Genomic DNA, 27,748 nt, shown 5'->3' on the forward strand with positions numbered 1-27,748 from the left:
GAGTTCCAACTGAACAGCGACATGTCTCAGACCTTCTCAGCACTCGTCGATGATGATCAACACGCCTTGCAGCGCGTATTGTTCTCTAAAGCTCGGCCCAAGCATCGACAACCTTCTGGTCAAAGCGTACGCATCACTATATTTAAATATCCTCGCCTCCATTTCCTTTCTCTCCCATGTCTCACCATTCGAAATACTCACAATGCAGCCTCCTCGAACAGGTACTGCGTTCCGCGTCCGCCGCCCATCGTCGCTCTTCAAAGAAAGTCTTGGTGGAAGTATCGCAAGGAGGCTTACAAGGCCTATCGTCAAACCATTGCTCAAGGAAGAGCTCATGGATACCCTCCAAGTCGGTCTCTTGATCGAGGATTTCGTCTATCGCATCTGGGGATTTCATCCTGATCGCCTCCAATGGGAGAAGTTCTTTAAGGACCTGCAGCTTGATTATACACTGGTTGAAGCATACAAGGCTACGCTCCAGCACGCCGAGAGATACCGATATGCTCCCTTTGCGAGGCTCATTGACTCAATCGTGGCCAAGCTCGTTGAGGTGCTGAAGCTGGAGTCGCCTTTGCCCGTTTCGTTCGAGCCGCTTGGATCGACTTACATCCGAAGCGACAGGAGCAACCGGAAACCGGATATGGGAATCATCGGGAAACAAGCGGTGGAAGAGTATCGATTGGCGCAGGACGGCCCTGACAAGCATTCAAAAGCCCAACTTCGATGGGAGATAGTCCCGTGCTTCATGGAGTTCAAGAGGTTTCTCCCGATAGACCACGATGCCGTCATTCTGTTTTCACAGGCTCCGGGGGCGATCTCAGAGCCGGTGGCCATTGCCCTCAAGCCGGACGACGAGTGCAGACAGGAAGGATTGAAACGGAAGAATGTCTCGGACGAAGGTCTTCCGCCCGCGAAACGAGTCAACCAGGATCCAAACATCACCTCTGACAGATCCGATAGATCTGGCGGCTCAGTTGATGAAAGCCACTCGACCAGTTCAGTACCAATCGAGGTTCCAAACGCAGGCGCTTCGATCAGCGCCGTCGGGACGGGGACAGAACCCGAAAATTTCGAAACGCACCGGAGCAGATGTAAACTGAGCCCTCAAATGACTGAGGACGAACTTCAGGCGGCGAACTATGCGTCCGAATGCCTCGGCGATGGTCGTCGGCGGTATGTGACATCTTTCATGATCACAGACCTCAAAGTGTCTCTATGGTACTACGACCGGATTGGAGTGATCAAGAGCGAAGAGTTCGACCTGGTGGAAAATCCGAGGCTTTTCGTTCTTGCCATTGCCGCGGTCACGACGTGCGACATGAAGCATTTTGGGTTCGAGCCCATGATCCACCCGCCTTCTACCATCCCTCCTCCAATGCGCCTAGAACATCCCATCCGACTCGAACCTCCCCGCAACATCAGCGGTTGGGAGATCCATATCGACGAAGGGGTTGACTCGGAGGGCAAAATGGTCCCTAGCGTTGTCCGTTTGAGGATCACCGGAGCTCCGATCTACGTCCAAGCTGGGATCGTAGGCCGGGGAACGTCAGTGATACCTGCTTCTGCGTTCGCCGACAGTGGGCTGGCGGCCGTCAAGTCCTCGCAGAAGCTTGTGGTCAAGTTCAGCTGGCCGGCTGCGACGCGTGTTCCCGAGGACGTGCTGATACGACGGATACGGAAGGCGATTGGATCGAAGGAGGCGCGGCACGTGAGTCGGATGCGGATGTCGACGACACTGGAGGGCTTGCGATTGGGCCTGCCTCGGATAGAGGAATCGATTCAGTCACTGCCGGGCGACGTTGAGACTCGGGTTCTCCGCGTTCTGGTGTGCGATCGCTATCAGCACCTGAATAAACTGAAGACGATCTCAGAGTTCCAGTCAGTCTTCATCGATCTTGTCAGAGGTACGTCTTGACGTGTGATTGCGCGCATTGTCTGTGCTTATTTCTCTAATAGCCCATCGCGTTGTTTACAAGAGAGCGGGTATCCTCCACCGTGACCTGAGCATCAACAACGTGATGTTCGGAATGAGATCTGGAAAGCCGTATGGGATTCTCATCGACTGGGACCTCGCGATTGACATGAAACTGAGAGAAGATGACGGAGACGGTCCGTCTTCTCGTTACCGGACAGGGACAGGGCCGTTCATGGCCATTGATCTTTTGAAGCCGAAGATGGGACCTCCTCATTATTACCGTCACGACCTCGAGTCGTTCTTCTACATCCTTTTGTGGTCAGCGTGCACTTTTCTTCTCAACGGAACAGAAGTGAAGAAGCAGCATAAACTCGTGGAACCTTGGTCGGTGGTGAATTGGGGCGATATCCGAGACAAGAAAGTGGGGTTTTTTTCCCGAGCCGGCGAAGGTTTTGGAGACTTGAATGAAGCCGTTACTGAACCTTTCAGGCTTCTTCTTGACTCTTGGATCCGGCCTCTAGGACGAATGATTGCGACAGCGCGTTCAACGTCAGAGCTTGCTCAGTTGAACGACAGTCCGTTCGACCCCGAGACCTGGGGTGGCCTCATGACTTACCGAAAATTCTTGGGGGCCGTTAACGTGGACTTCAAGAACGCGCCGCACAGTTTAGACGCGGATTTGCTCGACTGATTTCACGTTTGTTTATCACATTCCCTTTGTAACTTTATCGAGGATCGCTGATTCATTCTTTGAAGGTTATCTGTTGTATCTTTTATGTTCTTTGCATTGTTCTTTGTACGGATACACAATGGGCGATGCACTGCTTGAGCAATCGATCATCTGTTGATGCTGCGTAGCTCTCAGTCGCTCGACGTCCACGGCAAGGCGCTACGAATTTCGAAGATCATCAAATTCACAGCAGAACAGGCACCAGACCAACGTTCATACTTCTTACTCTACCGGGACCAGAAGATAAGCATCCATGTGTCATATTAGAGAGTTTGTAGAGCATGTCCGAATAAGAATAGATACGGCAAGGGAGACAATTATGCCGATCGAAGCGATATTGTATGTGTGTGGGGAGATGCATGAGAGACACTTGTGCGAATAATAAGAGAAACGATTAACGTATGTCAAAATATCCACATCGCGGGATTTTACTGGGAGGGGCACAATCGGACCTGAATTCAAGTCTCGATGCCCTCGGGAGGATTGCACCCTAGAAGCCAGCGTCAGCGACCCGTCGACGTCACGTACGAGAGGGATCAAAGCACGTGACTCACACTCGCACGACGTCAGGCACTTGGTGCGGTAGACGAGCCCGCTGTCCTTGCAGCACCGGTGAATGCGCGCTTCCTGTTTCGGCGCGCCCTGCTTCCGCTTCGTCCCTGACACGCGCAGGCGGGGCGCATACCCGCCCGGGAGACAGAACGCCTCGAGACGCGCGGCGCGCGCGCCGGGCGGCACGCAGCAGCGCGACACGACCATGTCCGCGAGCGCGGTGTGGTACGCGGCGAGGTCCGTCGCGGCGCCGCAGTTGAGGTACATGTGCGCGAGGCGCGTGTTTTGCCCGGCGACGAGCGTGCCGTCGGGCGCGAACACGTAGGAGAGCGCGGCGCAGAAGCGCGTGCCGATGTACATCTGATCCAGCGCGAGCGAGACGAGTGCGGCGAGGCCCTCGAGGCCCTCGCTGAGCCTGCCATCTTCGATCGGGACCTCGCAGAGCGTGAGCGTGTGCAGGGAGGCGAAACAGTGCGTGGAGAGGCGGCGGAGGGCGAGATGAAGGTGGATGTCTCCTGGCATCAAGAAGGAGGATAGGCGCAGGCTGCGAAGACGCGGCAGGATGAGAGAGTCGAGGAGCACGACGAGAGAGCTCGGTTTCATCATGGATTGGACGCTCAGATGAAGAAGCTTGGGCAAGACGATCTGTGTGGGGCTGCTGATAACCTGCTGGTGGTAGAACGATAGCGAGAGAACGGACAGCTGCAGGCATTGCGATAGCCCGTCCAGGAGAGGGCCGACGTCCGCGACCAACTCTTCGACGGGAGAAAGCGCGTCGATGCAGTCCAGATAGAGCCTTGTCAGTCCCCCAAACGGCAACTGCCATCTGTATCCAAGACGGTGCGTAAGGCGCACCGTACGCAGGGCCTTGCTGTTCTGCACTGCGGCCACGAGGCCGTCACGCGGGACTTCGTCGGCGAGGACGCGCGAGAACGAGACGTCGAGGTCTTGCACAACGGGAAGCGCGTCATGCGGCACGGACGGCAAGACGTCGAGATCGTGTGCGACCTCGATGCGCAGCGCACGGAAGCGCTGCGAGTGCGGGAACAAAATGCCGAGGTACCGCAAGAGGACGTCCGCGCGGGTGTCGGATGTCGCGAGGACGATGGAGAGCAGCGTAGAGCGCGAGAGCGCGAGCCACGACGCGAGCGCGTCGAAGAAGGCCTCGAGCGCGGCAGGGTCGCGCGGGGCGTCCGGGAGTGTGAGCGCAGACCAGAGGCATGGAGTCGAGCGTGCAACGTGGCGCCAGCGGCGGGCGACCTTGGTGAGCACGAGCGGCGCGGTGGACGGGTGGACCGCGTGCGACTCGGGGGGAGTGCAGTGAAGGAAGATGAGCGAGAGGACCTCGGCGGGGAACGCTTTCGTCTTTCCCATCGTGATCGCACGATGCCGGTGGGCGGTACTCGATCCGCGAGGCTGCGACGCCTACAGACTTGAATCTGGTAATGGGCAATGCGCGCGCTCTACGTCCGAAGCGCGTGCGCTTTCCTCCAACCACCCAAACACCGCCAAAAAAAACTAGAAAAAAATATCGAAAAAAAATCTGCCCGCTCGACAGTGCGAATATAGGCTAAGTTTAACCAGCTGAGCCCCAACTACACCAACTTGCAACGCGGTGCCAGCTGACTGGTCGTGGTGGTTTGGACAAGATTGGATACGGCAAGTAAATCGGTCACTAAAAGGGAATTGGTCTTAGCGTCGGCCACCTCACGCATTAAGTCGCCGGAGGCACTCTGGCACGGGTCCGACGACAACAACAGATACATACCTCCGACTCGATCGTTCGACGCGGTCTGCGCGTCGGTCTCTCTGGAATATGCTGGCGCACCACCACGTCGATAACGAATACTGAAAGCACAGCGAAGATCGCCAGCGGAGGAAGGAGATGGGAGAGTGCTGGAGTGCAGGGACGCTCTAAATCACCGAGTGGTCACCGCTGGGCGCTCGCTCTGCCGCCCGTATGCCGCGGCGTAGCTCCGAAAGGACCCCGAAACTGCTCGCTGACACATCCAAATCCCCAACAGCGATGGCGTATACCCACGCATCCACACACATCCGCGAAAGATCACGTCGCTCGTAAGTTGTAACGCGTAAAAAAAATAACAGTACACTAAGACACATAGCACAGTACACCAACATAATATCCTCAGATCACGAGGCCGCCAGCGGACGGGGTAGCAAACGCGCGCGCGCCGTCCCGCCTCTACAAGTACACCGAGCTTTCCTACCACTCTCTCCGCCATGCAGTACATAGCTCGCCCCCCTTCGCCACCCTTAGCTCCCTACACACCCATCTCGCCGCTCACGTGCGCTCCGTCCCCCTGACGACATCCACGGCGTTCTTGAGCTGCTCGAGCGTCAGGAAGATGAGGATCGTCGTTGGCTGCAGCCGCGTCCACGCGGGGAGCCAGCCCTTGAACATGAACATCGCGCCCTCGGTGCGCAGCGACTGCCGGATCACCTGCATCGTGGACTGTGCGCGTGGAGCAGGAGGAAGAGTGAACGGGTAAGAGGATTGCCAAACGAGGATACAGGTATGCACGTACGTTCGACCCAGGCCCCGAAGCGTTCATGATCCGACTCTAGACAGCGCCATCCAATGATCAGCAGCAGCACAATCACCGGAATTTGCGACGCAGCCGACTCGCCTTGAGCACATCCGCCGGCGAGCACACCGTCGTCGCGACCGTTCCCTGCACGCGCATCAATCCCCCAGTCAGCACAATCTCACTATCAGGCAGCCCCCAGGACAACGGGACCCACGCACCGCAGCAAAGCTCGCCGTAAAATGACAATATATATTATCCTGGAAATGCCCGCTCTTGAGGAGCTCCGACTTGAAGAAGTCGTACCTGCACCGGCATCAGCCGTGCCCCTCGCGCGAAATCACGATGCGGGAAAGGAGGAGGGAGAGGAGGCACTTACGACGCGAGCTGGCTGGCGTTCATCAGCACGGCACGGAACACGTTCGGGCCGACGCCGCGCGCAAGCGAGCCTACGCCTTCCTCGCGGACCATCTATCGCACGGCACGGCATCGTTGCACCGACCACGATCACGATCATGACAGAAAAAAGCAAGCAGAGCGCGTCAGACGTTGAAGCGCAGAGCGAGCGGCGCGAAAAACACGTACGCGGAACAGCGCGTCGAAGCAGTGCTTGTAATTGAACCGCTTCTCAGGCGCCTTCGCAAAGTCGCCCTGCAAGCGCACCTACGTGCCGCAGGACGCAGGGCACGGAGTGAATGCGCGGGGGCCAAATATTAACGTGCGAGGCGGAAGCGCGAGCGCGGGAGAGAGGGAGGTGGCCGTGTGTGAGCGCGAAGTAGGAGAGGGAGGTAGGGGGTAGGGGTGCGAATCGGGCGCTCACCATGACGATCTCTGTGGAGCAATGGGACAGTCGCAGACGCAGATGAAGACGCAGATGCAGAAGCAGTCAGCCAACCGTCGACAAACCCATCATTCTCTGGGAGTCGATTCGACGCGCGAGTCGCGCATATGAGCGCGCGCGCGTGCGTACGTACACGTGCATCTCATGAGTCACGTGCAACTCACGCGTGCGCGCCCGAACCCGAACCCCAAAGCAAAAACGAGACCGAAATCTAGATGACTGGCCCGGACATGTGCTTACCTCCAGGGTTGCCCACTAATCCGGCGATGCCGCCCGCTGTGTGCGTTCAATCCGTTGTCGCGTTCGATCGCGGTGTTCGGGCGCGTTCGATCGCGTTTGGGTCCGCCGGATGGGGGGCCGGGTGAGTTGGGAGCCGAGGGGAAGCGAAGGTGAGAGACGAAAGACGAAGGTGAGAGACAGGACGAGCGGGAGCGAGGTGAGCGATAGCGAAGCGAGGGAGTGAAGGAAGAAAGGAAGCGAGCGAGACGAGACCCACCCATACTTCCCGCGGCCGCGAGCTTCCACGCAGGCGCACCGGGTCCTAGACACGCAACACACAGCATGTAGCATGCCCGTCCGACAAATCACCCATAACACCAAACACGAAAACCCAAGACGCAATTGTCAGCGAAACATCTTCGCACACCCGAACGGATAGACGCACCGGCGCCGAGGAGCTTCTTGCTCTCGTCGTACGCCCAGAAGCGGCACAGTGAGTAGGACATCTGGCGCATCCAGGTGCCGGAGATGCCGTCGAAGAGGCCGCGGACGCCTGGCGACGCGTCGGCGAGCGATCGAGCGAGCAAGCGATTGCGCACACGCCGCGTAGTGCGGAATGCGGCATGCGGGGTCAGGGTCGGGGTTGAAGGTGGCGGTGGCGGTGGGTGCGGAGAGATGTGGGTCGGCATGGGAGGGAACGACCAGCGTGCGAAACGGCGTCAAAAGGGAGTGAAGGAACAAAAAGAGAGTGAGAACGAAAGGGCGAAGGAAGGCGGGGCGGAGGAGGGATGTTCGGTCGGGGCGCACGCACCGGCTGTTCGGACTGTCTTGCGTATGCTCTCGACCATGCGCTTGTCACCCGACGCTTGGAGGCGGACCTTGGTCAAGTCGAGTGGACTGCCGAGGCACGGGGGCGCGCAAGAGTATCGCAGATCAGCATTGACGGAGCGCGCCAACGGCGAGGAGAAGAGAAAGGCGGACACACTGTGTTATGGACGCGGCGATCGTCGCTGCGACGCCTGTTCGGGCATCGTTCGGACATCGCGTCGCATCGTGTGGTATGGTCAGCTGGAGAAGGCAGCGCAATGAGGGAACGCACCGCCGAGCCAAAAGGGATACGGCTGCTGCTTCTTGGACGCAGCGGGCGCTGGGAGCGCGGCACTTTGTGTTGGGCTGGACATGTCTGTGGTATTTCTCTATCTGTCTACGTAGGCGCTGTCAGTGTTCGTGGGCACACGCGCGAGCTGTAGGACTGTGGACGACGACGCGCGTCTCGAGAGATAGGAAGGAAAAGGGCTGGGAATACTGCGGGAGGAGGGAGAGCGAGAGGCTGGGAAGGGGCAGCGGGCAGCGCCCACAGGCCCCACGGGGTCTAGGATTAAATATACCCACGACAAGCAGTCGACAACATCGCAGCAGACACGAATACTCGTTCTTAGACCCCGCCCGGCGCGAGGGCTGCCATATAAGGCACCGTGCCCCGCGTTTTAGCGCGGTTTACCCCGCACTCGGTCCAGGCCCGCCTCCATCGCCCGCGCGCCTGACTCCGTGTCGGGTGCGCCCGTGTCGCGCCCTTCCGTCTCCCCCGCGTCATGCGCTCGCGAGGTTTGCGCCTCTTGTCTTGATGTGGGCGCTCTGGTGCTGGCGTGGATACAACTAGGGCGTGCGCGCTCGTGCTTTGGCCGAACGCTGCCTGGGCGCGAGGGCTCTTGCATCGTCTGCGTGTCAGCCGAACCATAGAGAACCCTTGCAGGCAGGTGCAAGCAAGTCACACTCGGCTTTTCGGGTCGTGGATGCTGTAAATACGGCAGGCATGTCTATCGCGCTGAACTTGGAACCTGCACCAACCTCGGCCGAATAACAACACGAGCAACGCCAGACGAAGAGGCTCCGTGGACCGTCGTGGTCCAACCCACGTCAGGCCAGCTGTTCGGCACGCATCGCGCTTGCGCCGACACGTCGTGCGTTCCGTCAAACCACCTATCACACGCGCCCGATCTAAAGTGTGCGTGAACCCCCACAGCTCGCGAAATCATTGCTAGTGCAGACAAGTGCGCGATCCCAATATCACACCCGCATATATGCCTCCGGTTTGTCCCGCACAGCGCGTGCCCCGGCGGGTCCCCGACTGCTTTCCTATCATGTAGTTGACTCGTGTGTGGGCCCCGAACCCACGCATGAGATTCGAACTGCACGGAGAACCCAGAGAGAACCCGGGGTCGGATGGCAGCGGCCGGACGACGGCCGTGCGGCCCGCCAATTGACGGGCTGCGCCGCCACAGAGCACGTTGGATAGCGCGACGCACGTCATCCTACTCGTGCTGTTCCATCTGAACGCCTGATCCATGACGAGCCCGCGCTCTCCCGTCTCGCCGCCCAACACTCTCTTCCCGCCACGTCTCCGCGCTCCCGCCAGCTCGCCTTCTCCGAGCGGCAGGCCAGACGACGTCTACTTCCGCCTCGCCCGCCCCGTCCGCGTTCTTGTCCGCACCCGCGTCTGTGGGTACACTGCTGCGCCTCCTGCGCACCCCCGCGCTCTGCGAGCGTCCAAGCGCGTCGCGTACGACATATAAAGCGCGGCACACAGCAGCGGAGGCCTTGCTCTTCCAGGACCAGATGTGTGTCGGCAGGCGCTTCAGCTTCACGCTCAACAGTGCGTGGACCGCGCGTCTCGCGCGCACCAACACCGACAGCCGTTCTATACGCCGCCAGTGCGGACACGAGCCGCGTCGCGACACCGTGCGCTCGCTCGCCTGGGAGCGGCTCGCGCGTATTGTGGGCACGGGGACAGAGCACCGGTCATCGTGCGGGAAGGTGGGCCTTGTGTGCTTCGCGTCCGTTCTCTGGCGCGCACAACGCCCTTGGAGTGTGTAGCCCCTAGTGGTCCATATCGAGGCTCGAGCTGAGGTACCCTCGCAGCCCATGTTGAGCTGGCGACATCGCTTCGCCTTCACCATCTCCCCTGTGAGGCTGCGCCAACAAACAATCTGGCATAATCGTCTCTCTCTTTGCGTTTTCCGGACATCCTGATGCCATATGTGCCTTATTTTCCGATTCCATGGAGGACGATGAAACCACGCAAATAATATAACAAATACAACGAAAAATCAACGGATTGGTACAGCGATCCTCAAATTCAGCTACAAAGGGAGTGTGATTCCAGAAAATATAATCGGTCGAACAAATCATGGTCCGAACTGTGTGAGGCCGTGTCAAGATCCACATTCAGCGTCTCAAAGAAGACCTTGTAAGTCATGTTGCCACCGAGAGTTTCGAGGTCTACTAAAGGTGCACGCTTGCTAGATCGACGCTTGTGGGGTGCCCTCTCGTTGGCTTTTGCGTGTGCCCATGCGACCAACTCTGCGAGAGGTCTGAGCCAGGAGTCGAGAATAGGCCTGAAGGGCGCTGTCACTGCCTCGCTCAGCACTTCGAATTCATCCTTGGTCTTGGCGAAAAAGGCTATCTTCTTGTCTTTGACATCGCCCCAAGTCGCCACCGACCAATGCTCCACGATTTGATGCTGTTTTTTCACCTCTGTTCCATTGAGAAGAAAAGCGCACGCTGACCACAGTAGGATGTAGAAGAGCGACTCGAGGTCGTGGCGGTAGAAATAAGGAGACCCCATCTTCGGTCCCAGATGGTCGACGGCCATGAACGGCCCAGTCCCCGTCCGGTGACGAGAAGACACACTATCTCTAGATTTCATGTCGATTGCAAGGTCCCAGTCGATGAGAATCCCATACGGTTTTCCAGATCTCACTCCGAACATCACGTTATTGATGCTAAGGTCGTGGTGAAGGATACTCGCCCTCTTGTAAACAACACGGCGGGCTCATAGAAGGTTTGGGCATATTTATTGTACATCATCACACAGAAAGGCGTACCTCTGACAAGGTCGATGAAGACTGACTGGAACTCTGGGATCGTGTTCAGCTGCTTCAGGTGCTGGTAGCGGTCACGCGCAAGAACGCGGAGAGCCCGAGTCTCAACGTCGCCCGGCAGTGACTGAATCGATTCCTCTATCCGAGGCAGGCCCAATCGCAAGCCCTCCAGTGTCGTCGACATCCGCATCCGACTCACATGCCACGCCTCCTTCGATCCAATCGCCTTCCGTATCCGTCGTATCAGCACGTCCTCAGACACACGCGTCGCAGCCGGTCAGCTGAACCTGATCACAAGCTTCTGCAAGTGATCGACGTCCGCCAGGCCACTGTCGGCGAACGCAGAAACAGGTAGCACTGATGTTCCCCGGCCTACGATCCCAGCTTGGACGTAGATCAGTGATCCGATGATCTTCAAACGGACGACACCGGGGACCGATTGGCCCTCCGAGTCGATCCCTTCGTCGATATGGATCTCCCAGCCTCTTATGTCTCGAGGAGGTTTGAGTCGGATGGGATGTTCTAGGCGCATCGGAGAAGCGATGGTAGACGTCGGACGGATCATGGGCTCGAACCCAAAATGCTTCATGTCGCACGTCGTGACCGCGGCAATGGCGAGAATGAAAAGCCTCGGATTCTCCACCAGGTCGAACTCTTCGCTCTTGATCACTCCAATCCGGTCGTAGTACCATAGTGAGACCTTGAGGTCTGTGATCATAAACGACATCACGTACCGCCGACGACCATCGCCGAGGCATTCGGACGCATAGTTGGCCGCTTGGATTTCGTCCGCGGTCATCCGTGGTTTCAGTTTCCATTTATTCAGGTGCGTCTCGAAATTTTCGGGTTCTGTCCCCGTCCCGACGACGCTGGTCGAAGCGCCTGCGTTTGGAACCTCGATTGGTACTGGATTGGTCGAGTGGCTCTCACCATCTGAGCTCTTTGAATCAGTGCTCTAATCGCGATTGACTCGTTCGCGGGGGGGAGACCTTCGTCCGAGACATTCTTCCGCTTCAATCCTTCCTATTTCCACTCGTTTTCCGTCTCGGGGGCAATGGCCACCGGTTCTGAGATCGCCGCCGGAGCCTGCGGGAACAGAATGACGGCGTCGTGGTCTATTAGGAGAAACCTCTTGAACTCCATAAAGCACGGGATGGTTTCCCATCGGAGCCGGGCTTTCGAGTATTTGTCGGGGTTGTCCTGCGCCAATCGATATTCTTCCACTGCTCGTTTCCCGATGATTCCCATATCCAATTTCCGGTTGCTCCTGTCGCTTCGGATGTAAGTCGATCCAAGCGGCTCGAACGAAACGGGCAAAGGCGACTCCAGCTTCAGCACCTCGACGAGCTTGGCCACGGTTGAGTCAATGAGCCTCGCAAAGGGAGCATATCGGTATGGCTCAGGGTAATGGAACGTAGCTTTGTATGCCTCAACCAGAGTCTCATCGAGCTGGAAGAGATAGAAGAAATTCTTCCACTGAAGGCGGTCAGGATGGAATCCCCAGATGCGATAGACGAAATCCTCGATCAAGAGATCGATTTGGAGGGTATTGATGAGCTCTTCCTTGAGCAATGGTTTGACGATAGATCTTGTGAGCCCCCTTGCGATACTTCCACCAAGACTTTCTTTAAAGGGTGTCGATGAGCGGACGACGACCGCAGGGCCAATGCGAGGAGATTGCATTGTTAATGGTTGAATTGATGAGACATGAGGAGACGAAGTTAATAGATAATAGAATGTATAGCATCAATGCATACGCTTGGACCGAGAGACTGTCGATGCTTGGACCGAAAAACAGCGACCGAAAAACAACGAGCTCTGCAAGGCGTGTTGATGGTCGCTTGAGAGTTGGGTGGAGATCTGAGACAAGTTGTGATGCACTTGGAACTCCGCGTGTTGAACCGGGAACCGTCTGCGCTCGATCCTACGTTAAGAAGCCTCTTGAGTACAAAGCGTTTTGTTCTGACCATGCTTGTCGCCATCGCATTTCTCCGGGTGAATCGACTCCTACCCGGTTCGATTGTCTTGCCTCATGATCAGCAATCGCCTCGAAGTACACATGGCCTGCCTTCTCTTCCTCTCATGCTTCTCGACACTATACATGTCTGATCTACGCTCGTATCACCTGCCATATAGCCTTCCCAGCGACGTCAACTCCATCGTTCCTCAAGTTAGCCCTGGCCCGAGCATCATCCGCCGTTTCAGTGTCTATGATCCCATTTGCACTTCGCAAATCAACGAGCTCTTTCACAATCGACGCTGTAAACTCTGGGTGACCTTGCAGAGTAAGAATCTGGATGTGTGGGAGAGCTTTTTCTGCCGAAATGCCTCCTGTGGGAGGAGAGAAGCGAACAAAGCCCTGGTTCATGGATACGGATGTCGAGCCAAGAAGATGGCATGATGGAGGGATCGTCGGAACGTGGTCTCTATGCATCTGTTGAATATTCTGTGCCATGCCGGCTCTGTCAGCTGACAATATTAGCGATCAGGATAGAGAAACGGACCAAGACATCGGCACCAAATATCCTCTTCCCAAGGTCGGTGAGCCCAACCTCCGTCACACCCACTTCCCATTTTCCGCCATTTGGCACACAGTCCTCTCCCAGGGCGCGCGCAATAATTTGATGGCCGAAGCATATGCCTGCATGTCGTTAACAGCCATCTCAAGTCACTGTGCGATGGAGCGCACCAATTATCTTCAATTCCGGCTTAGCAGTAGAGATGTTCGCAACCCATTTTACGAGATTGCTTATCCATGGTACATCCTCATACGCGGATGCCGCTTCAATGAACGTCATGATAAGTGTCGATGTAAACAGGGAATGATCGTACGTGCCTGATCCAGTAATGACAACCCCAGCATAATCATCTAGCTGAGAATCTCCTGGATACTCCATCTTATTTCTGATATCATACGCATCGATCGCGAAGTCTACAAGTTCAGATGGGAGTGCCGAACGAAAGAATGTCTTGAAGATCTCATGATAATCGCCTGAGGACTGAAGAACAGCGGGGATAGGTGTGTCGCAGAGCAGAAGTGCCAGGCGAGGAGTTTTCTGAGACATTGTTAATAGCTAGGTTTCACGTTGTGGGTGGTGGGTTTGGAGTCGGACAGATTCAGTCGCATAAATATGACTCTGACAGCGCGATTAGATAAGATAATACGGAAGAGATTAGATAAAAGCCTGCCGCCGGCCGACAGTACTTATCAATCGCGCTCCCGATACCCAAGTACAATGCGGATCTGTATGGATAATTTACAATGTTGACGAAGATAAAGGTATGTGAGACAAACAGCAGACAGGTGTAAGAGGGTCAATATGAAGACAACATGGTATCATGATGGAGAGCAGGAGCGAACGCAGAGCACTCGAAGAATAGGGCGGGATGCTCGTCATGTCTTGAATATGATGATCAGGACCAAGAGAACAAGTATAAGAGTTGCGATCGTTACTGTCGACCCTACGGCATCAGTGTAGCTTAGTCCTGAAAGGGAGACGCAACAGAAACTTGATGCGAAGATGACGTACCGTTGTTCCTTGCACCCTTTGCGACGCGTTCTAGCTGTCGCCGTGCACCTCCCAATCGACTCTCCGTCCGGTCCAAATCGTGATCCAGTTCCTGTAACAGCCCTGTATGGACATCCAGCTCGTCGTTTATTTGTATCGAGATATCGCGCTGCCGATTCACTGAGCGTGATAGATTCTCGAGATGTAAGTCTTGATCTGCATACCACGCAACATGCTTCAACCAAAGGGACGAGAGTAATGAAATAAATGAATAATTACGGTCCATCATTCGTCTCTGCTCCTGTAGCATGAGTGCAGGGTCAAGACCAGCCTCAGGGTCGTCTGTGTACGGTGTGTAGATCGGCTCCTCAGATAGCTTCCCGTTCTTTGTCCCTTCCGATGGTGTTGAGGCACCTGAGTTTGGTCGTGACCCCGACGCCTCACTACCAGGCTGCCCTAATGTCCCGACTGTTTTCCCGTCCTCCTGGAAAGCCTCTATCCCCATTACTTCCGCGTCTTCTCCCAGCATGCCCCTCATCCTCCCAAACTGACTCTTCAGAAGGACAACAGCCTCACTCCGCCCATGCTTCTCCTCCATATCCAAGATAGCCTTCCTTAACTGTTTAAGATTTCGTGATATCTGTGGTAGATGCAGGTTTGTCGTCGTTGGCTGCGCACCGAGTGGTGAGAGCGACTGCAGTCGCTGGCGTTCAAGAAGGAGGGAAAGAGTTTGGGTGGATAGCGAGGTTAGTTTGGCGAGCGACATGATGTATGCCGGTGAGCTATGGCTTGCAATAGTGCAGTCAAGATGGAACAGGTTCTAGAGGCCGTATGTTGTCTCGAGACCTCTAGCGCCCAGCCAGCGGTTCGTCGTATATGACACACTGTCACGAGCGTACGGTCACTGTCACAGGACTATTCTAGTTCTCTGAACGCCTTCTAAAAGGTTTTATGAGCCCTAGCAACTTCTGAGTATTGTATTTAGACACTGGAGCTTGGGGATATGTATACTTGCACCCAGAGACCCTTGACATCAATTAAGTGATACAGGAAGGAGGCCTGTTACTGAGGAAGCCGTTTGCCAAGTTTTAGTTGATAGGCCTGGGGAGGCATACAGTAAGCATATTGGATCTAAGGCAGCACGGAGCGCGTTTCAGTGAGCGGCTGTATACTATATATTCAACAACCATGTCAAAATCTTTCGCAAAGTGCTCTGCTATGCCGTGAATCCTGCTGATGAAAGTACGATCTGTCTTCGTTCCAGGTAGTCCTCGTCCACCTCTTGGGTGTCCCTGCAACTGCACTTGTGATGATGAGATGGACCGAACAGTACCAATGTTGTCCCCAAAGCAATCGCCGATACAGCGTGAACCTTGGCCGAGTCACCTACACACCGCTCGGTGTGGATACCTCTTTGCTCTTCTTTTTCTTCTTTGCCCCGATTGTCCTATCTGCTTGAAGAGCCCCTTGATCATCGTCCCGCCGCCGCTTCTTACTCTCTGGAACTTGGACGTCTCTTGTGGAGGAATCAGTTTCCATTCCTTCTGCGAATTTTTGTAGAGAGTTGGCTATCTGTGTGTCAGGCTCTGCTACGCTCTCTAGTATAGGCTGCGACATGAATGATTCGGGTATGATGACCTTGGGTTCAGAGAAAACAGCTCTGTATGTTTTGCGCGTTTCTGTAAATATACGGATGTGTGAGCGCGCCGTGAAAATTGCAACAGATGAAGACGCACGGGCGCGTAACACTAGCGACTTCGGTGTTGTCGTTGACGCGTCATGAGCAAGGTTCTGCGGAAGCCCGAGAAACGTGATTCTGAACCAACATTAGCGCAGTCCCGCCGCCGGCCGTCAAAAATGAAGGAAGATGCTCACAGGTTTCCTACATCCCTGGGAGCTCGCAGCTCCAATTCACCAGTTACCCCGCCGCTCACTACCACTCCTTTACCTTTCGTGACCCTGACAACCTCTCTTGCACCCGCCCACCAGTTCCGCTTCGTTCCTGCCCCCCCTCCACCGTCTGTCTCTTCTGCCCCACCCAACGCACCGGTATAATTGATCTCGAACACTGCGCCGTTCCTCAGTGCTGCGCGCACGACCTTGTGTTTCATGCGAAAGGGGAGACGGGGGAGGGTGAGAGGAAGGGATAGGATGTGGGCAGTCAGGGAGGAAGGGGCCGTGTGCGTCAGGCATGCAAGAGAGAACGTGGTTTCAGTGGTGGGATGCAAAGCTATGATGTCGTATGCTGTGAAGAGAGAGGCGTTGGCATTTGTCTATGGTCGCGTTAATGAAGTTGACGACCACATAGACGAAAGGCTCTGCACGCACGAGCCCGAATCCCTTTTCGCTATCTTCATCCAGAACGACTGTCAATCGCTTCAGGTATATGATACCCTGGCGTTTTCGCAGCTGTCCGAGCAATGGATCGAGTGCATTGACGAACGCTTTCGGCTCTACTTTTTTATACACCGTCTGATTGAGCGCGATAACAGTGTATCCTACTATCTATCAGTATCAACGCGAGTTCGAAGTCATGACCTGAATTAGAGACGAACATTGAACAAGCAAATCAAGACGCGTCTCAAAGGCTGTGATCTGTGAAGGTGTAAAGAGGGATCCGGCAGTGCTGGTCGAGGCAGAGGGCTGCTTTCCCTTTCCTTTCTTCGATTGCACTTGTGCAGTAGATTGTGTTGGTTGTGGAATAGGCACATTCAAGTCAAAGTACATCCTGGACTGCAAGAGTGTGGGCTTTCGGGTGAAGCGCTCATGCGAGAGCGCGGGAATCAGACCTGATGCGGCCAAGGCGATGTTCGCAGCCGCCTTCTCCCCGCTCCCCCCTTCGCCCATGCAATCCCTACTGCATTTTCGTCATAATTCATACAAGTAGAATCATTTTGGATGCCGCAAGAAAACGCTTCATTAACCGTCATCAACAGCATTACATCGGCCCCCGCCCAGAAATCCGCAGGGAAAAGGTAAGTAGAGAAAAAACAAATGTCGAAGGAAGATTAGATGTCGTCTCTTCACAAGTCTACCAAGTGTCTACCACCACCTGACACCGCCAAAACCTGCCCAGTCCTGTAGCTTGACGTTGTCCCCGACGTAAGGTCTTCAGACTCGACGCAACAGCCAGATAGCCATCAGATGACGAAACGAGCTCATGACCACGTCCGCATCGATCTTCGAGATGTACTGAGGGTCTGAGATGGCAATATCAGCCCGTGATCGATAGGACGGCAGAATGGCAGGGGAGGCTGATTGTGTGGCATGGATGGTACAAATGCATAAAAGCTGAGACTCACCGTCACTTGTTCTTCGCGCTTCTCTCCGTCTTTGTCCTCGTCCTCGCCTTCGTCATCTTCGCCCCCGCTTTCGTCCCCTTGGCCTTCACCTGCGCCCTCGTCTTCGCCCCTGACTTCTTTGCTGATTGATCGAGAATCTTGTGCACCTCCCGTCTATGCCTCATCAGCGCGTCTTTTCGGCCGAACGCCTTTTGGCAACCATGCTCCTCGCACTTGAAAGGCCTTGGGCCCTTGATGTCTCCTTGGATGTCTCCAATCTCGGCCTCTCGCCTGGCATGCTTGTCTGTCAGGCAGTGGTTCTTGCGCTCTTTCTCCCGATGGAAGCCTTCTGAGCAGATGTGGCAGTTCCAAGGAGTGGACATGTAAGGTGCCTGCCTTGATCCTCCGTTATCGTGTGCGGGGGACGTCGGCTGCGATGGCGGAAGCTCTTGTTTCGACACTGGGACAGTGTCGGGTATTGATCCGTCTTCGGGGAGATCGTCCTCGAAGTCGGTCTTGCTTGATGTCTGAGTGTTGATTTTGAGGGCATTGCCCTCGTGGTCGGCGGGGGCTCCATTGTCCCCGCGGCATGCTGTGCTCGAGGAGGCCAACGTGTCCTCTATGGATCTCTTCGCATACTTCGGGGAAGATTTCCTGTCTGTATGGTCATCGACTTCGGTGCGTCTCCTTTTCATGCCTGCCTGTAGGGGAAGGGAGCAACCCGACACCTTCTCTACTGTTCCAGGCTTTGGAAAATCATCTGCGAGCGTCAATCAAGAGCAAGGCATGAGTTGGTCATGGAGAAGGATGATTGGAAGGATGAATGGTGTCGTACGATGAGTACAAGTGCTGCAAAGTTGATCGGGTGGCTCACCACCACCTTGCGCAGCAAGAGGTTGAAATTGAAGAACAAAAGGGATCTCGCCCATGATATCCATTGCTTGAGTAACATTGGATTTGTCCCGGTGTGTTCGAACGGGGGAGGAGAGGTAGTTGGAGTATGACCATCCATAGGGACATATTGTGACTCCCGTTCTTGACGTGAGGGTGGTGCAATGTTGGAATAATAGTTGCTTTTGGTGAAAACTCAATATTTCCCCTGCCTAAGGTCTCTGGCATGCATTTCTTCTATGTGCATAGTTTCGTGCCTTTTGGCCTTAGCCACTAGTTTGTCCCAGGTGGTTTGTGTTGCTAGGTCTTGGTAAATTCTTCGGGCCAATTCCTATTTGAGGCCCCTCAAGAAGTGCATTTTCTTGGTTTCAAGATCAACCCCGGCTAGTTTGGCAATTTGTTCGAATAGCTGAACATATGCTTTGAAGGATTCTGTTCCTTGGTTGATCCTAGCCAGCTTGTCTCTGGCATCTGCTGTCTTGTTGAATTCTTCGAAGTCCATAGAGATTTTCTGATGGACCAAGATCATGTCTTGGGTTGGTTTCCATGTGTATAATTCCCAGTCCTCATTTGAGTTCCTTGCTTTGGTAAAATTCCTTGACCATATCTCGGCAGATCCTCCTTTCATGTAGGATAGCACATAAGCAATCTTGGTAAATGTGTCTGGTAAGTCATATTTCCTGGTGAGGATCATTAGGTTAATTTTGTGGAGGAACTGCTCAGTTTGTTTCCTGTTTCCATCAAAGGGGGTGGGTTTGGCCATAGCCAGTCCCTTGAACTCAGGATTTCTAGTATTTGTTGACATGTCACTGGTTGGGGGCTACAGATTGTTAGGAGGCCTTCCATCTGAATCTGATTCTTGAGTATGCTCTTCCCAGGGGTTCAGAAGCTTGCTTGCATCTGGAAAACCACCCCCTTGTATTAGCTCCGGATTATATCTAATAGTGTCTAAAAGTATCTAAAAGTGTTAATAGCATCTAAAAATGTCTAATTTCCTAATTGGGAGCAACACATTATGAGCATTGGATTGGTTTCTAATTTTATGATATTAGCACTAATTTTATACTAAGAAGTCTTTCATTAGCAGTAGGAAATAGTAAGTACTACTGCTTTATCAGTAAGAAGGTAATGATGTGGCACATTCTATACTATTTTAGCACATTACTCTCCTTCATATATGCATATACCATTATCTTGTAGCTCTTTTGCCAACTTTCCAGCTGCCTTTGAAAGGGACATAGAAAGAGAGAAATATGCATTGATGCCCCCAGCCACTTTGTTGGCAGCTTGGCAGTTGCCACAAGAGGCTATGAAGACCTTGGTACCTTGGCCTTGCACACAAGATTATTAAAATTGTCATTGTTAGCCAATGCCTGCTACTAGTCATTATAGGACACAACATGTGGGTTGGGCTTAGGAATATGCTATATGCAGCCTTGTAGACCTTGTCTATTAGTACAATGGTCAATACTATCTTGTGCAGCACACAATCATCATCACTATTGATATTACAATTTTTAGCACTATTTATATTGTTCATTGCCTTGTTATACAGAAGATGCTCAAACTTGGTGTTTTTCTCTATGGAAAAGACAGTCATGTGAATATGTGGTGCCAGAATGATATATTTGCCTGCCATATAGGAAATATGTGCACTAAGCATATTAAAATCACCTCCAACAATCTTGTGCTTATTTATATATAGGCATGCCATATATATACCCTTGTCCCCACCCTCTACCTCACTAGTGGCTATTTGGAAAACCTCTCTCTCTTATTGGATCTTAATTATTTATAATCATGTTTTTGATCAAATTTGCAAATTAAGGTAGCATTGTCTATACTAGTAGAGTCCCATTGAATATTACACTCAATCATAGTTTTACACATTCTCAATCCAAATTGTGTAAGTGCCATAATTTATTTTTACCCTATATAAAGTGTATTATTTATTTTCCATTGGTTTATCATCTTCTTAGCTGGTGTTTAAACTAAATCCTGAAAGACCTGACTTTTTAGGTATTTATTGACTTATTTATTTATAAGAGAGAGGAAAGATAAATGTTGAATAAAATCAGAGGTGTTGAGGTTGCCTATATTATGTCTACTTATTTAGATTACCAAGTTTATATATTAGACCTTGTGGCTTAGTGGCTTAGAGCATCTGTCCTAGGTGCTTGCATATATGAGGTTGTTGGCTCAACTCTGGCAGAAGGCAGGTTTGTTATAAGGTATATTCTGTGTTTAGGTATTTAACTAGTGCTCTAATAGACATGACTTTATAGGAAGGCTATGAGAACTGTAATGCTTGATTTATTATTATTGTTCTGAAATTTCAAGTTATAATCAATCCTAATAATTCCTAATTTAGGAAAATTATGTCTAATTAGAACAGGTTTAGAGGGGGTAAGCTAAAAATGTCTAATCCTAATCTTTCATAATTTAGTATAGTAGAGCATCAATTATAGCTAATTATAGCTTAATACAAGGGGGTGGTTTTCCAGATGAAGTAAAATCCAAAACAAGCAGGTGTGGTATTGATTGCATCTGGGGATGACTCTCAAGACATCACTAGTCCGAAATCATGACTAGTGGACTCTGCCAATTCCGGCAGTTCCTTTTGGGCTCTAGTAATCTAGTGCTGCTGTACAGGCCGTTTTAGCTACTATACGGACTCCTGATGGCCCTTCAAAGTGATTGGATTTTGAGGATTCCGATGTCAACACAATTGGATGGGGAAAGAATCGACTCACCTGATGAAAACCCCTATTATACCAAGAAGGCACACGACGTTCCGTGCTCAAGCAGGCTCAAGCCCCCGTTGAAGGTCGCTCATTGCAGGGTCGCAGATTCAGCTCAGGCCATATCGACGTGACGGCGTGACCGTTCCTAGATCAACGCGCGGAGTTTCAACTGAACAGCGACTTGTCTCAGACCTTCTCAGCACTCGTCGATGATGATCAACACGCCTTGCAGCGCGTATTGTTCTCTAAAGCTCGGCCCAAGCATCGACAACCTTCTGGTCAAAGCGTACGCATCAATATATTTAAATATCCTCGCCTCCATTTCCTTTCTCTCCCATGTCTCACCATTCGAAATACTCACAATGCAGCCTCCTCGAACAGGTACTGCGTTCCGCGTCCGCCGCCCATCGTCGCTCTTCAAAGAAAGTCTTGGTGGAAGTATCGCAAGGAGGCTTACAAGGCCTATCGTCAAACCATTGCTCAAGGAAGAGCTCATGGATACCCTTCAAGTCGGTCTCTTGATCGAGGATTTCGTCTATCGCATCTGGGGATTCCATCCTGATCGCCTCCAATGGGAGAAGTTCTTTAAGGACCTGCAGCTTGATAAGACACTGGTTGAAGCATATAAGGCTACGTTCCAGCACGCCGAGAGATACCGATATGCTCCCTTTGCGAGGCTCATTGACTCAACCGTGGCCAAGCTCGTCGAGGTGCTGAAGCTGGAGTCGCCTTTGCCCGTTTCGTTCGAGCCGCTTGGATCGACTTACATCCGAAGCGACAGGAGCAACCGGAAACCAGATATGGGAATCATCGGGAAACAAGCAGTGGAAGAGTATCGATTGGCGCAGGACGGCCCTGACAAGCATTCAAAAGCCCAACTTCGATGGGAAATAGTCCCGTGCTTCATGGAATTCAAGAGGTTTCTCCCGATAGACCACGATGCCGTCATTCTGTTTCAACAGGCTCCGGCGGCGATCTCAGAGCCGGTGGCGATTACCCTCAAGCCGGACGACGAGTGCAGACAGGAAGGATTGAAGCGGAAGAATGTCTCGGACGAAGGTCTCCCGCCCGCAAAACGAGTCAACCAGGATCCAAGCATCACCTCTGACAGATCCGATAGATCTGACGGCTCAGTTGATGAAAGCCACTCGACCAGTTCAGTACCAATCGAGGTTCCAAACGCAGGCGCTTCGATCAGCGCCGTCGGGACGGGGACAGAACCCGAAAATTTCGAAACGCACCGGAGCAGATGTAAACTGAATCCTCAAATGACCGAGGACGAACTTCAATCGGCCAACTATGCATCCGAATGCCTCGGCGATGGTCGTCGGCGGTACGTGACATCTTTCATGATCACAGACCTCAAAGTGTCTCTATGGTACTACGACCGGATTGGAGTGATCAAGAGCGAAGAGTTCGACCTGGTGGAGAATCCGAGGCTTTTCGTTCTTGCCATTGCCGCGGTCACGACGTGCGACATGAAGCATTTTGGGTTCGAGCCCATGATCCACCCGCCTTCTACCATCCCTCCTCCAATGCGCCTAGAACATCCCATCCGACTCGAACCTCCCCGCAACATCAGCGGTTGGGAGATCCATATCGACGAAGGGGTTGACTCGGAGGGCAAAACGGTCCCTGGCATTGTCCGTTTGAAGATCACCGGAGCTCCGATCTACGTCCAAGCCGGGATCGTAGGCCGGGGAACGTCAGTGCTACCTGTTTCTGCGTTCGCCGACAGTGGACTGGCGGCCGTCAAGTCCTCGCAGAAGCTTGTGGTCAAGTTCAGCTGGCCGGCTGCGACGCGTGTTCCCGAGGACGTGCTGATACGACGGATACGGAAGGCGATTGGATCGAAGGAGGCGCGGCACGTGAGTCGGATGCGGATGTCGACGACACTGGAGGGCTTGCGATTGGGCCTGCCTCGGATAGAGGAATCGATTCAGTCACTGCCGGGCGACGTTGAGACTCGGGTTCTCCGCGTTCTGGTGTGCGATCGCTATCAGCACCTGAATAAACTGAAGACGATCTCAGAGTTCCAATCAGTCTTCATCGATCTTGTCAGAGGTACGCCTTGACGTGTGATTGCGCGCACTGTCTGTGCTTATTTCTCTAATAGCCCATCGCGTTGTTTACAAGAGAGCGGGTATCCTCCACCGTGACCTGAGCATCAACAACGTGATGTTCGGAATGAGATCTGGAAAGCCGTATGGGATTCTCATCGACTGGGACCTCGCGATTGACATGAAACTGAGAGAAGATGACGGAGACGGTCCGTCTTCTCGTTACCGGACAGGGACAGGACCGTTCATGGCCATTGATCTTTTGAAGCCGAAGATGGGACCTCCTCATTATTACCGTCACGACCTCGAGTCGTTCTTCTACATCCTGTTGTGGTCAGCGTGCACTTTTCTTCTCAACGGAACAGAAGTGAAGAAGCAGCATAAACTCGTGGAACCTTGGTCGGTGGTGAATTGGGGCGATATCCGAGACAAGAAAGTGGTGTTTTTCACCCGAGCCGGCGAAGGTTTTGGAGGATTGGATGAAGCCGTTACCGAACCTTTCAGGCCTCTCCTTGACTCCTGGATCCGGCCTCTAGGACGAATGATTGCGACAGCGCGTTCAACGTCAGAGCTTGCTCAGTTGAACGACAGTCCGTTCGACCCCGAGACTTGGGGTGGCCTCATGACTTACCGTAAATTCTTGGGAATCCTCAGCGTAGACTTCAAGAACGCGCCGCACAGTTTGGACACGGATTTGCTCGACTGATTTCACGTTTATATATCACATTCCCTTTGTAGCTCTATCGAGGATCGCTAATCCATTCTCTAAAGGTTATCTGTTGTATCTTTTATGTTATTTCCATTGTTCTTTATACGGATGCACTACGAATTTCGAAGATCAGTGGAGCGGGGCTCGCATCATCAAATTCACGGCAGAACACGCACCAGACCAACGTTCATACTTCTTACTCTACCGGGACCAGAAGATAAGCATCCATGTGTCATATTAGAGAGTTTGTAGAGCATGTCCGAATAAGAATAGATACGGCAAGGGAGACAATTATGCCGATCGAAGCGATATTGTATGTGTGCGGGGAGATGCATGAGAGATACTTGTGCGAATAATAAGAGAAACGATTAACGTATGTCAAAATATCCACATCGCGGGTTTTACTGAGAGGGGCACAATCGGACCTGAACTCAAGTCTCTATGCCCTCGGGAGGATTGCACCCTAGAAGCCAGCGTCAGCGACCCGTCGGCGTCACGTACGAGAGGGATCGAAGCACGTGACTCACACTCGCACGACGTCAGGCACTTGGTGCGGTAGACGAGCCCGCTGTCCTTGCAGCACCGGTGAATGCGCGCCTCCTGTTTCGGCGCGCCCTGCTTCCGCTTCGTCTCCGACGCGCGTAGGCGGGGCGCATACCCGCCCGGGAGACAGAACGCCTCGAGACGCGCGACGCGCGCGCCGGGTGGCACGCAGCAGCGCGACACGACCATGTCCGCGAGCGCGGTGTGGTACGCGGCGAGGTCCGTCGCGGCGCCGCAGCTGAGGTACATGTGCGCAAGGTGCGTGCTCTGCCCGGCGACGAGCGTGCCGTCGGGCGCGAACGCGTAGGAGAGCGCGTGCCGATGTACATCTGATCCAGCGCGAGCGAGACGAGTGCGGCGAGGCCCTCGAGACCCTTGCTGAGCCTGCCATCTTCGATGGAGCCCTCGCGGAGCGTGAGCGTGTGCAGGGAGGCGAAACAGTGCGTGGAGAGGCGGCGGAGGACGAGATGAAGGTGGATGTCTCCTGGCATCGAGAAGGAGGATAGGCGCAGGCTGCGGAGACGCGGCAGGATGAGAGAGTCGAGGAGCACGACGAGAGAGCTCGGTTTCATCATAGATTGGACGCTCAGATGAAGAAGCTTGGGCAAGACGATCTGTGTGGGGCTGCTGATAACCTGCTGGTGGTAGAACGATATCGAGAGAACGGTAGGGTTCCGTGAGTAATTCACGGACAGTTATTAACAAATGTTAATAACATTTGCTCCTATGAGGAATTTCTAACATGAGTAAATAACAGATTAATAACAATTGTATATAAATTGTTATTAACATGTTAAAAATCGGTTTATTTACATGTTAATAAAGAAAGTGGTGTTATTGACAAGAAGTCACCAGCTCCAGTCAATATCGGAGCTGGGAATGGAAGGGGGGGGCTTCAGGGGGGGGTGGGGTGGGGGGCTCGTGGCAGTGTACCTTGGAGTATCAGATAGCAGATCTGCGAAGGCCTCCTCACGGATTGCAAACTCCTGCACGATATTGAGTGCAGAAGCCCGGCACGGGGGTCCTCTCTGTCGGCCATCCATGTCATGGTCCAAGTCGTCTGAGTCGTCATCAGAATCGGAGCCATCCAAGGTGAAGGTGGCAGTGTCCGCCATGTCAGCGATGCCCTCGGGTGATGAACGAGAGATGGCAGCCTTGAGATCGTCTTCAAGATCGTGGAACTTGACGGTCGGGCACTTTTCTGGCACTTTGTCTTTGGTCTATAGAACAGATGAGCCACAGCATGGGAAAGAGAGGGATGTACATACCGCATGGGTGCCATACCACTGTCCAATGACAGTCATATCCATGGGCAACTGTGCGTGCTGGCGTCCCCGCAGCGCCGAATTGAACCAAGTGAATCTTGAACCGGTCCACTCATCTGGCATTGAGTTCACGAGAATGGAGAAGACTCTCTCAGCAAGCATCTAAAAATGAATAGGAAAGGTTAGTTGTATGCAGAAGGAAGTGAGGAGCTGCAGCGCACCGCAAGAATGTCTGCTTCTGGATCGTTTGTGAATTGCTGCCACCAGCCCAGAACATCGCCATCTTGGATGGGCTTGGCCCTGTCAAAGGGGGCCTTCTCCCGTCAATATGCATCAAGCTGCAACCGGAATTTTGCAACGGCCATGGTGCCGCTAAGCCTTTTGAGTACGGGGTGCGTGCCTTCCGGATGGGTATCCATATGCTCCACCATTGGCTTGAGCATCTTATCCCGAAGGAATGCTTTCATGCGGTTGAATGGATGAGGATGTGGAATATTGAGGTCAGATCCCCGTTTGGGAATCACAATGACAGGATTGGCGGCTGCAGAGTTGATCAAGAAGTCCGACCGTGGGTATCCTGTCACCAAAAATAAATGCAATATGAGAATCTATTCAATTGAATCAGGAAAAAGGCACAAACTAGGATCCAATATGAAAACCGTAATATGGAAGTCCTTGCAGTCTTCAAAGAAGGCGTCAAAGCACTCGTTGATTATGCCCATGACTGTTACGAACTGCTCGTTCGGTAACCCCAAGAGTAGGAGGTTCTTCCCTAGGTCACTCGAGGAGGATGTGTGGAACGGTGGTCTCGACTGTACGTGTAGCACAGGAGCCAGAGATGTATTGCGATATAGCAATGGAGGCTGTAGTAGGAAGACTATAGTGAATGAAGTAGACAGTGTGAAGACTGTCTAAGAACGAAGAGAATAGACTGAAGAACCTCAGCCTACTCTATGGGCCTTTTATACTACTTTAGGAAATAGGGGGTGAGAATACCGTATATGTATCCGTAGGTATTCTCTAAGTCGTCTCTCTCAATAACGACTACTCTTGTGCTTCTCCGTTCGTCTCCTTCCGGCCAGGAAAGACTAGGAGCTCAATGCCCGGTGTATGAGTAGTTTGTAAGGCAGCATTCTATGCCCGTCGCAATATGGCTCGTGATACTCGACCAACGATAAGGTGATCCGTTGGGAGTGGATGACCAAGGTTACTATCTGTACCTTGTTGTACGCCTCACCTTGTGAGGCCGCTCGATATTTGTGATGATCGTGTCGGTATAGACCGCCGTTAAGGCCCAACAGAACGTGATCATAACAATGACTTCCTCGGCAAGCTCCATTGTAATGCCGGTCTTCTGCTGTCTGAGATCAAAGAGCTTGCGCAGCGCGGCGCCCATCGCTAGGTGGAATACATACACATCGGAAGTGTTGGCCTGCGTTGATTCAAGTGCCCAAAGGGACCAGATCAGGGGCTGGATGATCCCGATGTATTGTAGCAGCCCAAGTTTGAGCCGGTGGTAATCTTCGGACACCTGGTGGGCAAATAAGTTCTGGACTTCCTTGTGCTATTGAAAGCATCAATGAATAGAAATATAACTATTTTTAGTCCAAGCACACCTTCAATTTGATGATGCCAGATTGCACCAGTTGCCGAACTTGAGGTAAACTTATCTCAAGTGAATGGGCACCAGACTAGTGGGTGCCAAATCAAGTCTTCCCAATATTCTGGAGTGCACTGACATGTTTACCATCACCACCCTTGAATTGCATGCGAAGATGTGCTTTGGCATATGTTGAACTGCCAAAGTATGCCAAAATTGCTTTCAAGATCTTGATCATCTAGAAGGTGACATGAGAGAAGTTCAATTCAAAGAAACACAGGCACACAGTACCCATTTAAATTAAGGCAGCTTGGTTATGGCCTTGATGATGTTGTGGATGTGATGGCATACATCTCAGAGATTTAATACAGTACTAATCTCAGTAGTGACTTCTCGATAAGTGGTGATACGCTAGAGGTAGCTCTAAGTGCCGAGCACAACACTAAAACAACCTCTAATGCA

General features: G+C 53.0%; 15 protein-coding genes across 15 annotated transcripts; 2 read left to right on the plus strand and 13 right to left on the minus strand.

Moving 5' to 3' along the window:
- Positions 1-202: 202 nt before the first annotated feature.
- On the plus strand, positions 203-2,979 carry HETIRDRAFT_461331 (uncharacterized protein; the record flags this gene model as incomplete). The annotated part of the gene is made up of 2 exons (XM_009554591.1): positions 203-1,904; positions 1,957-2,979. The coding sequence occupies 2 exons, from the start codon at positions 203-205 to the stop codon at positions 2,604-2,606; spliced, it is 2,352 nt and encodes a 783-aa protein (XP_009552886.1). The 3' UTR covers positions 2,607-2,979.
- Positions 2,842-4,586, minus strand: HETIRDRAFT_482211 (uncharacterized protein). Its single transcript, XM_009554592.1, has 2 exons — positions 4,132-4,586; positions 2,842-3,789 (listed from the first exon to the last, which is right to left on the minus strand). The coding sequence occupies exons 1-2, from the start codon at positions 4,569-4,571 to the stop codon at positions 2,904-2,906; spliced, it is 1,326 nt and encodes a 441-aa protein (XP_009552887.1). The 5' UTR covers positions 4,572-4,586; the 3' UTR covers positions 2,842-2,903.
- Positions 4,587-5,116: 530 nt separating this feature from the next.
- HETIRDRAFT_330630 (uncharacterized protein) lies at positions 5,117-5,449 on the minus strand (the record flags this gene model as incomplete). Its single annotated transcript, XM_009554593.1, has 1 exon — positions 5,117-5,449. One exon carries the CDS (start codon positions 5,447-5,449, stop codon positions 5,117-5,119), a length of 333 nt encoding a protein of 110 aa, XP_009552888.1.
- On the minus strand, positions 5,253-7,984 carry HETIRDRAFT_67639 (mitochondrial carrier protein; the record flags this gene model as incomplete). The annotated part of the gene is made up of 12 exons (XM_009554224.1): positions 5,253-5,670; positions 5,744-5,779; positions 5,846-5,890; positions 5,965-6,049; positions 6,123-6,214; positions 6,329-6,406; positions 6,805-6,860; positions 7,081-7,125; positions 7,249-7,356; positions 7,615-7,700; positions 7,789-7,822; positions 7,903-7,984. The coding sequence occupies 12 exons, from the start codon at positions 7,982-7,984 to the stop codon at positions 5,500-5,502; spliced, it is 918 nt and encodes a 305-aa protein (XP_009552519.1). The 3' UTR covers positions 5,253-5,499.
- A 1,955-nt stretch (positions 7,985-9,939) lies between these two features.
- HETIRDRAFT_164389 (uncharacterized protein) lies at positions 9,940-10,572 on the minus strand (the record flags this gene model as incomplete). The annotated part of the gene is made up of 1 exon (XM_009554594.1): positions 9,940-10,572. One exon carries the CDS (start codon positions 10,570-10,572, stop codon positions 9,940-9,942), a length of 633 nt encoding a protein of 210 aa, XP_009552889.1.
- A 68-nt stretch (positions 10,573-10,640) lies between these two features.
- On the minus strand, positions 10,641-12,016 carry HETIRDRAFT_412575 (uncharacterized protein). Its single transcript, XM_009554596.1, has one exon. The coding sequence runs from the start codon at positions 11,481-11,483 to the stop codon at positions 10,962-10,964; it is 522 nt and encodes a 173-aa protein (XP_009552891.1). The 5' UTR covers positions 11,484-12,016; the 3' UTR covers positions 10,641-10,961.
- HETIRDRAFT_461334 (uncharacterized protein) lies at positions 10,641-12,367 on the minus strand (the record flags this gene model as incomplete). Its single annotated transcript, XM_009554595.1, has 1 exon — positions 10,641-12,367. The coding sequence occupies one exon, from the start codon at positions 12,365-12,367 to the stop codon at positions 11,708-11,710; it is 660 nt and encodes a 219-aa protein (XP_009552890.1). The 3' UTR covers positions 10,641-11,707.
- A 427-nt stretch (positions 12,368-12,794) lies between these two features.
- On the minus strand, positions 12,795-13,749 carry HETIRDRAFT_126838 (uncharacterized protein; the record flags this gene model as incomplete). The annotated part of the gene is made up of 4 exons (XM_009554597.1): positions 12,795-13,130; positions 13,189-13,325; positions 13,374-13,466; positions 13,521-13,749. 4 exons carry the CDS (start codon positions 13,747-13,749, stop codon positions 12,795-12,797), a joined length of 795 nt encoding a protein of 264 aa, XP_009552892.1.
- A 54-nt stretch (positions 13,750-13,803) lies between these two features.
- HETIRDRAFT_437169 (uncharacterized protein) lies at positions 13,804-15,024 on the minus strand. Its single transcript, XM_009554598.1, has 3 exons — positions 14,473-15,024; positions 14,215-14,409; positions 13,804-14,146 (listed from the first exon to the last, which is right to left on the minus strand). Exons 1-3 carry the CDS (start codon positions 14,957-14,959, stop codon positions 14,079-14,081), a joined length of 750 nt encoding a protein of 249 aa, XP_009552893.1. The 5' UTR covers positions 14,960-15,024; the 3' UTR covers positions 13,804-14,078.
- A 241-nt stretch (positions 15,025-15,265) lies between these two features.
- Positions 15,266-16,927, minus strand: HETIRDRAFT_437170 (uncharacterized protein). Its single transcript, XM_009554599.1, has 5 exons — positions 16,749-16,927; positions 16,522-16,694; positions 16,069-16,466; positions 15,930-16,009; positions 15,266-15,872 (listed from the first exon to the last, which is right to left on the minus strand). The coding sequence occupies exons 1-5, from the start codon at positions 16,918-16,920 to the stop codon at positions 15,580-15,582; spliced, it is 1,116 nt and encodes a 371-aa protein (XP_009552894.1). The 5' UTR covers positions 16,921-16,927; the 3' UTR covers positions 15,266-15,579.
- A 708-nt stretch (positions 16,928-17,635) lies between these two features.
- On the minus strand, positions 17,636-18,037 carry HETIRDRAFT_221948 (uncharacterized protein; the record flags this gene model as incomplete). Its single annotated transcript, XM_009554600.1, has 1 exon — positions 17,636-18,037. A coding segment is annotated over one exon (402 nt), but the record flags the coding sequence as incomplete, so codon positions are not given.
- Positions 18,038-18,696: 659 nt separating this feature from the next.
- HETIRDRAFT_56271 (uncharacterized protein) lies at positions 18,697-19,128 on the minus strand (the record flags this gene model as incomplete). The annotated part of the gene is made up of 1 exon (XM_009554197.1): positions 18,697-19,128. The coding sequence occupies one exon, from the start codon at positions 19,126-19,128 to the stop codon at positions 18,697-18,699; it is 432 nt and encodes a 143-aa protein (XP_009552492.1).
- A 2,343-nt stretch (positions 19,129-21,471) lies between these two features.
- HETIRDRAFT_446980 (uncharacterized protein) lies at positions 21,472-23,875 on the plus strand (the record flags this gene model as incomplete). The annotated part of the gene is made up of 2 exons (XM_009554601.1): positions 21,472-23,173; positions 23,226-23,875. 2 exons carry the CDS (start codon positions 21,472-21,474, stop codon positions 23,873-23,875), a joined length of 2,352 nt encoding a protein of 783 aa, XP_009552896.1.
- Positions 23,876-24,309: 434 nt separating this feature from the next.
- HETIRDRAFT_456082 (uncharacterized protein) lies at positions 24,310-24,993 on the minus strand (the record flags this gene model as incomplete). The annotated part of the gene is made up of 3 exons (XM_009554602.1): positions 24,310-24,341; positions 24,406-24,659; positions 24,701-24,993. 3 exons carry the CDS (start codon positions 24,991-24,993, stop codon positions 24,310-24,312), a joined length of 579 nt encoding a protein of 192 aa, XP_009552897.1.
- A 276-nt stretch (positions 24,994-25,269) lies between these two features.
- Positions 25,270-27,581, minus strand: HETIRDRAFT_430831 (uncharacterized protein; the record flags this gene model as incomplete). The annotated part of the gene is made up of 9 exons (XM_009554603.1): positions 25,270-25,641; positions 25,690-25,848; positions 25,908-25,986; positions 26,032-26,263; positions 26,327-26,498; positions 26,924-27,250; positions 27,303-27,377; positions 27,426-27,524; positions 27,573-27,581. The coding sequence occupies 9 exons, from the start codon at positions 27,579-27,581 to the stop codon at positions 25,270-25,272; spliced, it is 1,524 nt and encodes a 507-aa protein (XP_009552898.1).
- Between the last annotated feature and the right edge of the window lie 167 nt (positions 27,582-27,748).

This window comes from Heterobasidion irregulare (genome assembly GCF_000320585.1).
Source record: "Heterobasidion irregulare TC 32-1 unplaced genomic scaffold scaffold_13, whole genome shotgun sequence".
Taxonomy (NCBI): Eukaryota; Fungi; Basidiomycota; class Agaricomycetes; order Russulales; family Bondarzewiaceae; genus Heterobasidion; species Heterobasidion irregulare.